The sequence below is a fragment of the Ictidomys tridecemlineatus genome, chromosome 9 (assembly GCF_052094955.1).
Source record: "Ictidomys tridecemlineatus isolate mIctTri1 chromosome 9, mIctTri1.hap1, whole genome shotgun sequence".
NCBI classification, from domain to species: Eukaryota; Metazoa; Chordata; class Mammalia; order Rodentia; family Sciuridae; genus Ictidomys; species Ictidomys tridecemlineatus.
The window spans coordinates 3,235,922-3,249,735 of record NC_135485.1 but is presented as its reverse complement, the minus strand read 5'-3'; the positions used below and the strand labels follow the sequence as shown (position 1 = coordinate 3,249,735).

General features: G+C 65.6%; 1 protein-coding gene across 17 annotated transcripts in view; it reads right to left on the bottom strand.

The window, feature by feature from the left end:
• The window catches only part of Ablim2 (actin binding LIM protein family member 2), a 135,598-nt gene that overhangs the window by 85,365 nt on the left and 36,419 nt on the right, over nt 1-13,814 (bottom strand). For all 17 annotated transcript variants that reach the window (XM_078020950.1, XM_078020952.1, XM_078020955.1 and 14 more), the window contains exons 2-3: nt 4,779-4,922; nt 1,116-1,299 (exon numbers count right to left, since the gene is read on the bottom strand). In XM_078020950.1, coding sequence (XP_077877076.1) covers nt 1,116-1,299; nt 4,779-4,922 — 328 coding nt within the window. The remainder of the gene's footprint in view (nt 1-1,115; nt 1,300-4,778; nt 4,923-13,814) is intronic.

The window sequence follows — 13,814 nt, the reverse complement described above, 5'->3', positions numbered from 1 at the left end:
TCCCAGGCCACGACGCCTGCGTGACCAGCACTGTCTGTTGTCATCTGTGAAACAGTGGGTTATCCAGAGGGACCTCTCAGGCTACAGGGACCCGCCACCCTGGTCTCTAAGCCACACTCAGAACCACAGCCCAGATGATGCCAGGCCTGCGGGCTGGGCCCACAGAGGGCCCTTTCAGGGACGTGTTCCTGTGTCCCCACTTCCCCTCGTCCCCATCCTCTGACAAAAGCTGACCGCGTTCCCGCTGTGACCACAGGGAGTGTTGGAGTGGACAGCTGGTCCGTCCTGAGTGTGGTGCCGCAGCGGGCAGGAAGCGGACCCTGCCTTCTATTCTCTCCCTCTTTGTTTCCTAGAAATGGAACGTCCTCCCGGGAGAGCGCGGTCAGGCTGGCTGGGCAGCTGCCCGCTGGCTCCTGCTCGGCCCAGGGGCTGCAGCAGGCAGAGGGGAGCGGGGGCCCTGCAGCGGGGTGAGGACCCACCCTCTCCATGGCCACCATGCTAGCTCTGTGCCAGGCCCCGGGTGCCAGGGAGGAGTGAGATGCAGCCCCTGCCCTTCCCGGACCCCCGCCAGGCAGCCACAGCCACGGGCTGGAGAAGGGCACAGTCCTGGGGCCAGGGCACCGCATGGCATGCAGCGGGGGCCGCAGGAGGGAGGGCAGGCAGTGGAGCCTGCAGGAGGCGCTGGGCAGCAGAGACTGCAGGGCAGGGCTATGCACCTGTCAGTCAGCAGGCAGCCTGGGTCTGGCACCCAAGGGTGCTGAAGGGACCGGTGGAGGGAACAGACTGGGAGACTCCTCTGCCAGGCCAAGGGGCTCGGCTGTTCTCTTAGGGGCCACGGGAGCAGTGTGGCACGGGGAGCGAGGCAGAGGGGAGGGCAGGCTGTGGAGGCCCAGGAGTTTTAGTCTGGGTGGGACAGTGGCTGCATGGGCATTGGGAGGAGGAGCTGGGGTTCTGGGAAGAGGCCCCGTGCCTGTCGGGTGGGGTAGTTCTACAGATGGACGTGACAGGAGGGCTGCTGTGCGGCCCGACAAGTCGCTTCACCTCTCTGTGCCTGGCGCAGGCTTGGGAGGTTGGCAGTGGGGGAGGAGGAAGCACTGTGCCCAGGGGCCACTCACCGGCAGACGGCGCACACGAAGCAGTCGGGGTGGTAGGTCTTGCCCAGCGCGGACACCACCTCGCCCTCGATGAACTGGTCGCAGCTGTAGCAGCGGGTGCCGTAGAGCCGCTGGTAGTCCTGGGAGCAGATGTACTCGCCCTGCCGCACGAAAAAGCCGCCCTCGGCCAGGTCACAGCCGCAGGCTGGGGGGACAGGCCCGGCGTCAGCAGGGTGACCCTCCCCAGGCCACAAGCATGGCACAGGCCCGGGTGTCGGGTCCCCTGAGGCCAGGCTCCTGGCCTGGAGTGCAGTGGATCTCAGCCCACAGGCCAGAAGCCTCTCGAGTGGACTTTGCCTACGGAAGCTCCCGGAAAGGGGCGCGCTCTCAGGATGAGAGGTGGGCTAGCTGGGGGGCAGGGGACAGGCCAGCCTCTGTCCTGGCTGGGACAGATGGGGTGTCCACGTCCCCAGGGCCCCTCCTACACCAGGTGGGTGGTCTCCACACGCTGCACAGGGGACGGGTGACAGCCTGAGTTCCTACACGGGCCCGGCTCTGTTCTGGGCGAGGCCTGGGGGAGGACGGGCATCCTGCCCTGGTCTCCTTGTCCCCACACCCCACAGTGTGGCAGGCAGCGCTGCGGGAGGAGACGGGCTGCTTTGTCTCCTGCCACGCCGGCTCCCCCTCTGGAGCTGCTGGGCCCGGGAAAGCCATTGTCACTAGGCAGCAGGGGCCACCCCGGGCAGCACAGGCGCCCCTGCCCCATCCCTCTCCAGGCCCGGGAGCGCTCGGGAGCCGTGTGCAGACTGGAGGGAGCAGCCTACTGTGTGCCCAGCTGACCCCGTGTCCCAGGGAAGCCCCTCAGCCCTGGGCCACCAGCTGTCCAGGCCCAGGGTGACAGCTCGCAGCCCCCACCCCCATCTGGAGAGCCCCGTGACTGCACCTCACCGCTGACCCGGGCAGCTCCTGTCACAGCCTGACAATGAAGGTGCGCCCACAGGCGGCCGCTCGCCCCAGGCCTCCAACAGGTGGCAAAGCCGGAGGGAGTCCCCTGAGCCACACCTACGGCCCGTGCCCAGCGCTGGGCTGCAACGGCTCCAGCCCAGCATGGCCGGCAGCACCCCTCCAGGGCATGCCTGTCCCCCTCCAGGGAGGGAGGCCTGTGCCCCCTGGGCCTCTGCCTCCTCACGGGGAACACAAGGCTCCTGTGGCAGGGACGTCCTTGTTCCCATGCATCCCCCACTGAGAGCTGCGTCTGACACACAGTAGGTGCTCAATGCGCAAGGGGGTGTCCAGGGGTGTCTCCGTGGCCAAGAGCCGTACCCGCTGCACACAGCAGTCTGGACCCAGAGCGGCCATTTCTCCACTGGGCTTCCCCGGGGAAGGGTGGCACGGGAACGATGCCCAGGGCAGGCACCAGACACAACAGACCTGAGTCAGGATTCCTCGGGGCCTGGGCATCCCCAGCTGGCCGACCTGCTTTGGTTTGACTGGTAAGGTGCCCCCAGCCCCGGGATGGGTGTGACTGGGCCAAGTCACAACTGTCCTGTTCCTGTTGGACAGTCGAATGGCCATGTGGGCCAGGAATGGCCAGCGAGTGCCGTGGTAAGTCTGGGGGACCTCAAGAAAAGGAGAAGGCCCTCTGCTGTACAGCCCCCAGCTGCTGGCCACCTGTGAGGGTGGCTGTTGGAGCCACAGCAACCATCTTGAGACCTTGAGGAGAGGCAGCAGTGTCATGCCCAGATGGGATGTGGAAGAGGGGACAGTCAGGGTGGGGTAGGGAAGGAAGCTGAGTCCTGATGACCCTGTTGGGTTGTTAAATGGACAGCCCTGAGGTGGGGTGGGGCCCCTCCAGGTTTCACGTCAAGGTGTCACGTCCACGTTGGCGAACACTGTGAGCTAGCTCTCCTTCCCACCACCCCCAGCGCCAGGAGCTTGGGAACCTGTGTCCCCACGGAGCCTGGGCGACACGCCAGCCCAAGACCACGATGGTCCGTGCTCGGACACACGGCTGTGTGCAGAGCTGACAGGGACCTCCGTGGCTCTGCACTCCCGAGCAGGGGCACAGGGACCTCCTGGGCACACCCCAGAGCCAGCCTGGCACCTGCCCCTGGTCATGGAAGGCAGGTGGGGCTGGACCAGGCCCGTGTGTCCAGGCTCCTGCCCCCACTGCCACGGCTGTCCCCAGCTGGCCTCAGGGAGCCCCACCAACAGTGTGGCCATGCTGGCCGGCCTCGCTGACCTGGTCGGCAGGAAGGGGAGACAGTCGACCCCACCACCTGCCCGCCTGGGGCCACGGGGGATGGGCTGGCCAGGCCCTGCTCCTCACTGCAGTCCTGGGGTCAGCTGGTGGGAAAGCCTTTTAGAGGACGTGTGTCCCCCTTCTAACAGCCTCTGAAGGGCCACCCGATGGGCCCTGCGTCTCAGAAACGGAGGGACGTCCCCTGCAGAGCCGGCAAGAGGGGGCCAGACAGGACCCGGAGAGCCCTTAGGAACAGGAGGAACTGCTGGGCTGTGGGAGGCCCAGGGGGACGGCAAAGCCCCCGAAGCACATGTCCCCTCATCCTGGTGGTGGAGGTGGCACCACGGGGACAGGAGCCTGGGTGCTGTGTGACTGGAGGTCACCCTCCACTGGCCTCTGTTCCATGTCCCAGGAAGCTGTTCCTTGCAGGTATGCTAGGGCCGCCCTTCCCCTCACTGTCCTTTCCAACCGCCCAGGGCGTCATCAGGGGCGTCCCCATCACCGACCCTGATTCTGGTGCCTTGTTAGAGGGAGGGGGCGCGGGGAACAGGGTGCACCTGAGAATTGATGGGGCCCAGCTCAACCCTGGGCACACAGCAGACGCCTGGATCCAGGTGACACCTGGGACTGGCAGGATGGTTGCCCCCATGGATGCGGCCCTGAGGGGTGGGCTGCGGCCAGCTTCTGCCAAGGGACCGGCTCTGCTGCCCCTGCCGGCCCCTCAAGGCTTCAGAGATGTGAGAAGAGGGGAATCGCTGTGGTCCCCAAGTCACCGTCCCCCACCAGGCCCTGTGTGCCTCCTGGGTGTGCAACCTCCCTGGGTTGGTGGCCCGGGGCACTTCTGGGTTTCCCTTCCCACAGCGGGACTCACGTGGCTGCGCCCTGTGGCCTGTTGGGGGACACAAGGCCTGTGGGTGGGACAGGGCTTCCCCTGTGCTCGCTGTCCCCTTTCCCTACGGGGAGGACCCTGGGCACTTCCCCAGGAACCCGGGAGGGACAACCTGGGTCGAGGCCACAGAGGAGCCCAGAGTCCAAGCTCTGGACAAGCCCAGCGGCCGGCGTGGGAGTGGTCAGGAGGCTGCGGTGGGTCCGTCCTACACTGCGGCCTGGGGTCAGTGGGTCACCCCGGGGCTTTGACTTGTGTCCCCAGAGGCTGTTTCATGGGTCTCTAGGGAATTAAGGGCAGCCGCACACGGTCCGGGGGCTGGCAGCGGGGAGAGACCCCGGGGTTCCGTTCCCATTCATCTTGTCAGTTATTTGCCTTCAGCATGTTGCTCACGGTATTCTCACAACTAGAGGAAAAGGACAGGGCTCTTCACTGGGAACAAAACGGTGGCGCTCCCCAGCCGGGTGGGGCGCCCTTGGCTGGGTGGGAAGGCCGAGGCCCCAGGCTGTCCCCCCTGCGGCCAGCCGCGGGCTGTGGGCTGGCGGCGGGCACTCACCTTTGCAGACGAAGCACCTGATGTGGAAGTACTTGCTCTGCACCCGCAGCACCTCCCCCTTGCACACGGAGCCACACGTGGTGCACAGGATCGCAGTGGCCGGCGGCGGCTCCAGGGGGCTGTGAGAGGCCTGCGGCTGTGACACTGTGGACAGAAAAAGCAGCGTGTTAGAGGGTGGGTGGCCGCCCCAGCGCCCCAGGCATCCAGGAGGGACTCTGGCCCACTCTTGCCTGGGACCAGTGAAGAGTCAGAGCATGTGACAGGTAGCAACCCTGAGGGCCAAAGCCACCTGGTCACCTGCAATGAGCCCCACGCCACGAGCATCCTGGCCCCTCACCTGAGTGACCAGAACGTTGCTGCCCTCCCAAGGCGGCCCAGCCCTGCTGCTCCCCCAGGCAGGACCTCCCCAGCGAGCTCCTGGCCTCTGCAGGGGACGGGCCTCTGCTCTGTGAGTGCAGCAGCACTTCCCAGGGGACCTTGCTGCGTGTCTTCTGGGTCCCGGGACGTGGGTCTGCATCCTTGCTGTCCCTTAAGGTTGGCCACAGTGCAGGGTATAAGGAGGCGCTGGGAGCCAGGGATGAGGGCTGTGTGATGGCACTGTGGCCGACCCTGGGCACCTGACCGCTCCCTGCCTTCCTCAGCCACATCCCCCCTGGGCAGGGAGGCCGGAGCACCGCATGCTAGGGCCACCCAGGGTCACCAGGGCAGCCAGGGCAGGAGAGGAGCCCCAGGCAGCTGCGCTGGCAGGTGGAGGCTCAGGGGAGCTGCCCAGCTCTGGAGCCAGAGGGAGGATTGGTTAGGTGGAGGAGCTGCAGACCCACTGGGTGCAGGCAGGAGCCGCAGTGGGTCTGCGGGCGGGGTGGGGAGATGCGAGAGCAGCAGCATCGCTGGCCAAGAAAGGCCATGTGCAGCTGGGGCTCAGTGTGTCAATGTGCCTGCCCAAGGGAACCACTCAAAGGGACTGAGGAGGTCAAAGGTCGGAGGTCAGAGGTCCGAGGTCAGACAAGCACAGGGGTGTGGCCTGGGGCAGGTGGCCAGACGCCCAAGTGTGGGTTCTGGTCTCCAGCCCTGTGCACAAATCCCCTCCGTAACGGAAGCGGCTGAGCAGGCTTGTCTTCTAGGAGCTGGACAGGAGGAGAGCCTGCCCCCTGTTTGCCCAGCATCAGCCCGGGGCCCTGACATCAAGGACGCCTCCTCCCAGTGGTCAGCAGAGATGAGGCTGTGGAAGGGCCAGAGGAGCAACACTGTAGCCTCCAAGACGGTGGAAGGGCAGCGGGCCCAGGAGTGCCAGCCCGGGCTCTACCGCCTGTGTGACCCGGGTCAGGCATCTGACGTCCAGCACGGCAAGGTCATGACCTGGTGTTGTTTTAAACCCTCATTTGTGGGCATCTAATGCGGCGGCTATAGGACCCTGGCACGGCAGGCAAGCTGTCAGACAGGCTGGGGGCTCTGGGGAGAGGCCAAGTTGCCTCACCCCATCCCATCTGCTGAGCACCCCTCATTTGGGTGGGCCAGATCTACCATGTCCACAAGCTGCCCCAGGGAGCTCCCTGGACCAAACCCTGTGCCAAGAGCTTTCTGTGATCATACTGAGAGCCAGGGGACACAGGCGGAGCCAGGCCACACATGGAAACGGTGGGACCATGGCCTGCGCCCTGCTAGAATCCATCCCTTGGCTACGGCACAGCCAGGAGGCCAACCTGATAGAGCACACTCAGAGGAGGGCAGGCGCCATCTCGAGGGACAACCCGGGGTCCAAGGACAGCTCTGCAGCAGTCGTCCGAGATGGCACAGCCCGATGACGAGCCCACAGCCACCCTACCATTTGCCCTTGCTTCCAATTCTAGAGCAGGCAGAGGAGCCCAGATACGCCCCTCACCAGCCACCCAGGAGCAGGCTCCTTCCCAGAGCCCCAGCCTCCAGGCTGACAGCCTCCAGACCCAGCTGGAGCCTCCCTCTCCACTGCGGCTGCTCGCCCCCGCTGCAGGGGCATCCGCCAGCTTCTCAGAGCCGCTACAGAGGGGGCCACGTCATGTGCCGACTGTCCCCGTGGCTCATCTCCATGTATTTCCACGACCCTCTTGTGCCCGCTTCTCTGGTCTTGGTCTCCATCCCTTGAGGCTGAGTCGAGAGGCTGGGGATGCAGGTGGCATATCTGGGGGGTCCCAGGTGTCAATAAAGAGTGAGGGGCAAGGAGGTGGGACAGGGAAGACAGAGCCAGGAGCCCAGTGTTACTGAGCAGGTCACCGTGGGGGGTGGCTGGGCCCAGTCCTGGAGGACTGCCCAGCTCAACCGCTGAGGAGAGAGGCCAGGGCGCTGGCCCCACCCTCCTAAGAGGGTCACCCAAAGGCAGAGACCCTCCCCCCTCCTGGGCTGCAGGTTCCATGGACGCTCACAGGGGCAGGGCCACTGCCACCCAGCTGCAGCTGAACCCACAGGCGGCCACAGGCCAGGGCTCTGGCCCAGTTCTGAGGGACTGGCGAACTCAGCCCAGACACAGGACTGGTGCTCGCGTATCTGTATGAGAAGACGGAACACCAGCTGGGGACTCCAGGCCCCGTGGTCCCCTCCCTGCAGGGACAGTCAAGGAACTGAGGCCCAGACGAGGTGGCTCCCCAGCTCCAGCCCGCCCTGCAGCTCCCGGGGCCCACTGCCAGCAGCCACCTGTGGCCAGGACAGGCAGGACTGTGCTCCTCTGCAGAGCCTGCCCCAGAGGGAGGCTGACCACGGACAGCCAGGAGGGAGCCAGGTCATTTTGGGTCAGCAGGCCTTCTGAGGACACGGATACTGGGTAGCTCAAGGTTGAGGACACAGCTGCCTGGGGACGAGGTAAGGTGTGGCCTGGAGACACAGGTGCAGGAAGGAGGTGAGTACCCTGAAAACCAACTCAGGTGGCCCTGGGCACCCAGCGCTCAGTGTCCACACCCACCTGGCCTCTTAAGAGGCCAAGAAGCTACACAGCAGAACAGATGGAGCAGAGCCCAGCCAGGGTCCTGTGAGCCTCCACCACACCTGGGGGGCAGCCGGACACTCCCTGCAGGGGCACAGCCTGCCCACAGCCCCTCCCCGCAGGCCTCGGGAGCCGCCTGCTCTCCTGTCCGTGAAGCTGGTGGGAGGAGCGGCGAGCTCCGTCTGCCTCCTGGGCTTGGGCCCAAGCAGCTCAGTGCAGAACAGGCGCCCCCCAAAGCCCCAGATGGCACCTCCTCCAGGCAGTACAGGGGCTCCTGGAGGTGACGTCCCAGTGAGTCACCCTGTCCCATCTGAGCTCAACCAGAGATGGCGGGTGGGGTGATGTGGCTCTGTTATGTCCTCACCCACTAGGGACACAAAGGACAACACACTGTCTGTCCTCCATGAGCAAGGCAAGGGTCTCAGCTGGAGCCCGGCTCAAGCCCAGGAGAGAAGAAAGGTCAGTTTCAGGTTCCTGGGGGCAGCACCGGCTGTGGGGTCAGTGGCCCAGGATGCAGCCTCAGCTGTGCCCCCTCAAGGGTTGTGTCCCTGGACCCCCAGCCTCCTGTCCATCCATCTGTCTGTCCTGTCATCCATCACCCACCCTCTGCTCACATTGCCTGGCCGGGGGTGGCAGGCAGGAAGCTAGGACCACGGGCAAAGCCATCTGCCTAGCAACCAGCCCAGCCAACAAGCAGCACTCAGTACACAATGACCTGCGTTATCGGGAGAACACAGGCTGACCTCACCAGTGTCCAGGCCGTGGAAACATCTCTGCACTTGGGGGGCTATTTTAAGGGCATGATTCACAGGCTGCAACCCCGCCCACCTGTCCAGCCCATGCAGCTGGGGCCTCTGTCTGCAGGGTCCGCGGCCGTGGTGCTGCCCTCTGGTGGCAGGAATAGACACTGTGACATGAGGGCCACTCCTCTTGGTGCAGGTTTCCCTCAGGGGTGTTGTGAGGTGTGAGCCTTGTGCCCCCGCAGGGGGCTCATTCCTAGCATGGCCACCATAGGGCACTGCAAGGTCAGCATGCACAAGACCCCGCGAGGCCCTGCGTGCTTCCTCCTGGCTCCTCTCCTGTCTGTGGCTGACATCAGGCATCATGAGCTTCCCAGGGCACAGCTGCTCTGAAGGCAGCCTGCAAAGCGCCATCACCGCGTGCTGCTGCTGCTGCGTAAACTAAGGCTCAGGGACGTGGCCTGCCAGCCACAGCAGCAGAAGGAGGACACGGGGCCATGCCTGGAGTCTCTCCACACGGCCCCCAACAGGACAGGGCTGTTCTGTGGGCCACTCCAACTGTGCTGCACGAGGAGGCCTGTGGAGACCAGAAAGCTGGTGCTGGCCAAGAACAGAGCCCGGGGGTGCAGGGCCGGGGGTGGGTCAGCCTGCCAGCCAGCCTCCCCAAGACCAAGCCCCACAACTGGAAGCTAGGCAGGCTGGCCCTGAAGGTGGAGGGCAGGCTGGTGGCCAGAGGGTGCACACGATTGCTGGAGAAAACAGCCTTTCAAGTCATAAAGGGCCTGAGCAAAGCTGCCAGGACATGGTGCCCCCCAGCAGGGCACCTCCTGCCTCCCACAGCTCAGGGCTCAGGATGGACACTGGTCCCCCACCTGGCCCGGCCCAGGCTCTGGGAAGAAGGCAGCCAGGGACAGCGTGTGGGCATGAATTGCGGCTTGCTCCGTGTTCTGGAACCCTCCTGCCCACTAGCCCGTGCCAGGGGTGGGTCAGGGTTGCTCGGCCTCCTGCCACCCCCATGAAGCCAGTGGTCGCCCATCTCACGGGTGGAAACCGAGGCCACGAGAAGCTGTTTCCCCCGCAGGTGCAGGAGGTGCGCAGAGCACTCTCCCCTGAGCCCTGCCCGAGTTCGCCCTTCAGGGACCCAGTCACTTTATTCCTGAAATATCTTCAGTGATTCCAGATGATTCCCAGACATCAGACCTGCAGACTGTGGCCCCCGTCAGCAAGGGCTGGCCGGGTCATGTCGCCCACAGGCCACCTCTGTGAGTCTGGCCTGGTGGGCCAGCTCCTGGGCTGTCCCATCAGAGGGCTGCTTTGGGGAAGTAGGGACGAGACATTCTGATCAGCCCGGAAACCACACCCCAGATGGAGCCTGGCCCGGGAGGGCTGAAGCTGGCCCCAGAAGGCTCTTCCAGAGACGGCGGTTGGCAAGACCTGTGAACAGCACCCACAGCCCGGATCCACGTGAGAGAGCCTGCTGCGTCTTCCAGAATCGCAAACTAGACGTCCACATGCCTGGGCCACAGTGACATCTGCCCCTCGTGGGCAGTGGCCGCCGTGCCTTGAGCATACCCTCCTCCCCAGCCAGAGCTCCAGAGGGCCACCCCACAGCTCCGGTCCCCAAGAGCCCAGCCTCCTGCCTGCCCTGAAGGCTGCTCAGGCTCCGGAGGCCCACTGCTCCTCAGGGAGGCCCACCCCCCGTCACCTCACTCCCTGTGGGGGCCACCATGGCCCTGCCTCTGGGACAACCTCGGGGCTTCCCCAGGCCACAGGGCTGCCTGCTCCTTGACTGCAGGTGGGTGTACCTGGGCATGAGGTCTGCGTGGGGGGACAGCCATCGCCACCTGTCTGTCAGCTGGGCCAGGCCTCCCAGCACCCCCAAGCCTGCACCTGCAGACTGCCCACTAACAGAGGGCCTCAGGTGTCCCACCAGGTGAGGGGTGCACAGCCACGGGGCGCCCGCTCGGTGGCACGTAACTCAGCCATAAGGGCAACGTGCTGTGGCACTACGGAGGGACACGAGGGACCTTAACAGCATGACACCGAGGGAAGGCGGCACCCTGAGAGGCTGCAAGCTGGGTGACTCCAACCAGGGCGCTGCAGGAACACAGCGTGGCCAGGGGATGGGGGGACACACTGGTGGAGAGAAGGCCTTCAGGGCAGCGGCCCTGCTCCGTGTGATACTGCAGCAGTGGACACAGGTCATTCTGCATCTGTCCAAACTCTTAGGACCTAAGGCACAGTGGACCATGGACCTTGGTTAACAACGCCAGCACTGTCTCGGAAGCCGGGACCCACCGGCCGCACCAGCGCGAGACACTAGCACCAGGGGACCTGGGTGCAGGGGGACGTGTGGCGGTTCCCACACTTTCTGTGGGCAGAGCCGACAAATGCCATCCATCTCCCTTCCCTCTCAATTTAAAAAGGAGGAAGCCCGCCAAGGCCCAGCCGCAAACACGGTTCCTGCCCCTAATTCAAGGCAGCCTGGATACTGGGTTGACGAGGCTCTCGCGGTGATGACAGCACAGACTGTGACAGTCAGCAGCCAGGGGCTGTGACACTCAGGTCCCAGGATAACGATACCCCGGCCCTGGGCAGCCTCCAGGGGGAGAAGCACGGCTGCTCCTTAGGCCAGGAGGGGAGGGCTCTCGCACCCACCGCCACAGGGGCCATGACAGGTCGCCCTGCTTGTCCCCCAGCGGGACACCTGCTCTACAGAGCCACAGGCCCAATCAGACGCCAGAAAGCTGATGCAACTCTGCAAGCCTCAGTCTCCCCACCTGAGGACGGGCCTCGCCTAGGAGGTGTGTGCCACCCACCGAGGCAGGCAGTGCCCTCTGCGGGCTGCCAGGTGCCCGAGGGCAGCAGCTGAGTGGAGCTCTCTCCAGGGCACAGAGGCTGGGTGGGGAAGGCCCTGAGGTCCGGACACTCTGCTAATGGCCAGAGAGCGCACATTGGACCCCTGCAGGGCACCGGGCTCTGCCACGGCAGCTCGTCTCTGCCAACAAGCGGCCCGCCCGGGTTTACTTGCCACTGGCCCTGGGTGGCCCTTGGCCCACAGTTCCCCAGGCCTCGCCTCTGCTGAGGACTGGCTTTGTGGGGCAGTGTCCCAGCTGTGCCTCAAACTGGAGGGGCAGGCAGGGCCAGGAGGGACGGGACCGAGAGGGTGGTGCTGTGCTGACCCTGGGTGCTGCTCGCCGGGGGGCAGCAGGTGCTCGTTCCAGATCCTTGCCGTGACCTGGCTGGGAGGTGACACTGACCTCGGGGCCCATTAGCTCTTCACTCAGCCGTGCACAGTCCTGGAGCCGAGCAGGACCAGCCTAGCCCAGACCCCGGACTCCACCAGCCACAGTGTAGGTGTGGAGGCCGCTCTCAGCCCCGACCAGCTGGGGAAGCCTCCAGGTGCCAGGTGAAGGCACACGGGCTCCTGGTTCCTGCACTCTGACCTCTGCAGCCCCCAACGTCCTCTGGCCCCAGGCTGTGCCTTCCCACCTTGTGCAGGACACCCACAGCTGCCCCTGTGCTTTCCAGTCGTCAGACCTGGAGGCCGGCGGTGACGCCTCCGAAGCCCACGCAGGGTGCTGGCCCTTCCCTTCACGAGACCCCAGGCCCTGCCTCCCCCGTCGGCAGCCCACCCTCATGGTGCTGAGCCCCGGCAACCTCCGCAGGGAACAGCCGCTCGTCCTGCAAGACTTGGGAGGGCAGTGTCCCACAGGCCTCAGCGACGAGGGTCCAGGTGAGCAGGGCGGCTCCTTCCCCACTTCCCCCCCACACACTTGAGGCTCGTTCAGAGCCCTGAGCTGCCCCAGGCCCCAGGGAGACCCCTGTGGGTGGGACAGCGCTGGCCCTGCTCACTGTCGGGGTCCATGCCTTGTCCCCAGGTACCGTCTGTCACCTCCCACAGGGCCCCAGCCCAGGTGTGTCTGATGCCCCCACCGCTCGGCCCCCCTGGTCTGCAGCACAGAAGATAGGCTGGCCACCACGCAGGGTGGGGGGACGGGGGGGGCACCCAGGGTGATGGGGGCAGGAGAGGGGCACCCAGGCTGGGGCACAAGGCAGGGCCAGGCCCTTCTCCCCCAGGGACTCCTCTCTCACTGAGCGGACAGCGGAGCCCGCTCCATCCCGAGTCCTGGGGTCTCAACTTGGTTTCTGCCTGGCGTCCACGCAGCTCTGCCGCCCCTCCTCCAAGGCCCCTGTGGTCTGAGCCCAGCAGGCCTTGGGCCCCCAGGTTCTTCCTCCCTGCTCTTCTTCTGGGGGGCTGGGACAAGCCACTATGGGTGACACAGGTCCTGTGTGCTCTTTTCAGGGACGTGGGACAGCCCAGCAGAGGTGGCCTCCGAGTGACCCAGTGGCCATGAGTCGTGTGAACGGCCGGTTGGCAGTTCCGACTTGCCCAGCAGTGCTGAGGTGACCCGACGAGCTCCGCAGGACCCGGCTTGCACAGTCCACTCCTGAGGCAGTTCACCCAGGGCTGCGGGGTGCCCAGCGACGGCCTCCTCCAGATCTTTCTCTCTAACCTTGTCAACCAGCAGGCCACAGGCAGGTGCCACAGCCAAGGACCCTGTGTGCCGGCCGGAGGGCTCCGAGAGGAGGTGACGCAGTAGAGACCCGGGGAGGGCGGGCACCGGGGACAGCAGCAGCAGACTTTGAGGGCTAGTCTGGGTGCCGCCCTGGCCACCTGGTGGCTGCTGCCCACGGCCTGTCTGCCTCCCTGGCCCTGAAGGGCCCCTGGCATAGCCAGGTTGAGAGTCTGTTTCCCTAGGCCAGGGCTGGGGAGGCCTGAGCTGACCTGGCCCTCCCAGTGCTCGGCCAGTCCAGGGCACAGGGAGTGAGGAGCCGCCCCTGCTGGGCACATCGCTGCCCTCCAGCCATCTCCTCAGTGTGGAGTGAACCGCCCAGAGGTGCCTGCACCTGAGCCTCACCCTCAGGTGCCCCCCAGGCGCCCCCCAGGGCCCGGAGCCCCTCGCCCCGACAGCGCTGTGTGAGTTGAGTCTGGTGGCAGACTGGGCCACGCCTCGCCTGTGGCCCTCCGTGTCACTTGTTAGGAAACCATGCCAGGTCACACGCGCCCGCTCCTAACCTACTTAGGGCTGGCGGCTAATTATAACCCGAGCCCAGGGAGCTGCTCCAGCGCTGGCCCCGTTCTTGCAAGGCCGTCTGCCTGGGCGCCACCGGCTCTGGGCCCCATTCAGCCCTCCACTCGGAAAGACGCACTGTTCCCACTCCTGCACGCCCAGGCTGGGCACAGGTGACGAGGTCCACGTCCCCAAGCCGTTCCACTCACGGCTCGGAGGTGGGACAGAGGTGACACACCACAGGCGGAAGCTCGGGCATCAGTGATGCCTG